Source organism: Seriola lalandi, unplaced genomic scaffold, assembly GCF_002814215.2.
Source record: "Seriola lalandi dorsalis isolate HSWRI2012SDOR001 ecotype SW California unplaced genomic scaffold, Sedor1 jcf7180001957044, whole genome shotgun sequence".
Taxonomy (NCBI): Eukaryota; Metazoa; Chordata; class Actinopteri; order Carangiformes; family Carangidae; genus Seriola; species Seriola lalandi.
The window spans coordinates 1-1,185 of record NW_019427713.1 but is presented as its reverse complement, the minus strand read 5'-3'; the positions used below and the strand labels follow the sequence as shown (position 1 = coordinate 1,185).

At 38.4% G+C, this 1,185-nt stretch overlaps 1 protein-coding gene across 1 annotated transcript; it reads left to right on the top strand.

The window, feature by feature from the left end:
* Positions 1 to 293: 293 nt before the first annotated feature.
* Positions 294 to 1,182, top strand: LOC111651185 (high affinity cGMP-specific 3',5'-cyclic phosphodiesterase 9A-like; the record flags this gene model as incomplete). The annotated part of the gene is made up of 4 exons (XM_023401176.1): positions 294 to 404; positions 488 to 555; positions 655 to 757; positions 1,140 to 1,182. Coding segments are annotated over exons 1-4 (325 nt in total), but the record flags the coding sequence as incomplete, so codon positions are not given.
* Positions 1,183 to 1,185: the final 3 nt, after the last annotated feature.

The following is a 1,185-nucleotide window of genomic DNA, read 5'->3' as shown; positions in this document are numbered from 1 at the left end:
AAAAAAAAGAGATTAAAAGGAGATGTGTTTCTATTGGTGGGTTTATATTATGGAACATTCATTCATTCATGCTAGCTTTCATTCAAAATATGTGTAATTTTCCTTTTCAGTAAGTACTTAATACATAGACTGCTGACTTTGTTTTTACTGTATATATAGTTTAAATGTACGGCATTATTTGTGATGACTGAATAAAATACTACTACTTATATATCTGGCCAGTTATATCAGCTAAAACACACTGTACTGAAACTTATTTACTTTATGTACAGCATACTGTTGCATTTGACCTGATGGCTGTCCACTTTCAGATAAACGCTCGGACTGAACTCGCTCTTCGCTACAACGACATCTCTCCCCTGGAGAACCATCACTGCGCTGTAGCTTTTGAGATACTGGAGAAGGTGAGGATGAAAACATAGCGTCTGTGAATGAAACATCCATTTAGAAGAATGTCAAAATGACAGAGGGATTTTCTGTTGTGCAGACAGAGAACAACGTCTTTAGAAATCTGTCCATGGATCAGTACAAACGGATCAGAGAGGGAATCATCAAGTGAGATCCTCTCTCTCTCATTCTCTCAGCCTGCACAGTTTCTAATGTTACAACAACTCAACATTATGCAGTTTGCATTTTATTCTGTTGTAATTGCAGATGCATTCTGGCCACCGACATGACGAGACACAATGAGATTCTCAATAAGTTCAAGTCCATCCTGCCTGTTTTTGACTTCACCAACAAGGACCACAAAGATGTGGTAAGAGGACTGCACACGTAAACCCGGCATGACACTGTGGCATTATGATGAGTGGGCACATGCGTGAAGAATTTCATGTTTTCATGTTATTCTTTTGTATTTGTATCTTTATATTGAATTAATGAAAGGACCTTATTGTAATAACCTTTAGTAGGAGCAATAGTGGAAGTTGTGTCCTATGCTTAAATGGATAATATCATGCTGTAATATGTATCTTTATAACTTTATCTTTATGACAGTGTAAAACCGTGTGGCTTTTGGGGTTCTTCCATGGGCTTTGATGGGCTTCTTTGCCCTCAGAGTCTAGGATCGCCACTGGTTGTCTCCTTCTGGTACTAGTTAACTGATTAAGATGTTTTGTGACACCTTCTTGTGTCTGCAGCTGATGATGATCCTGATCAAAGTGAGTGATATATCCAACGAGGCGC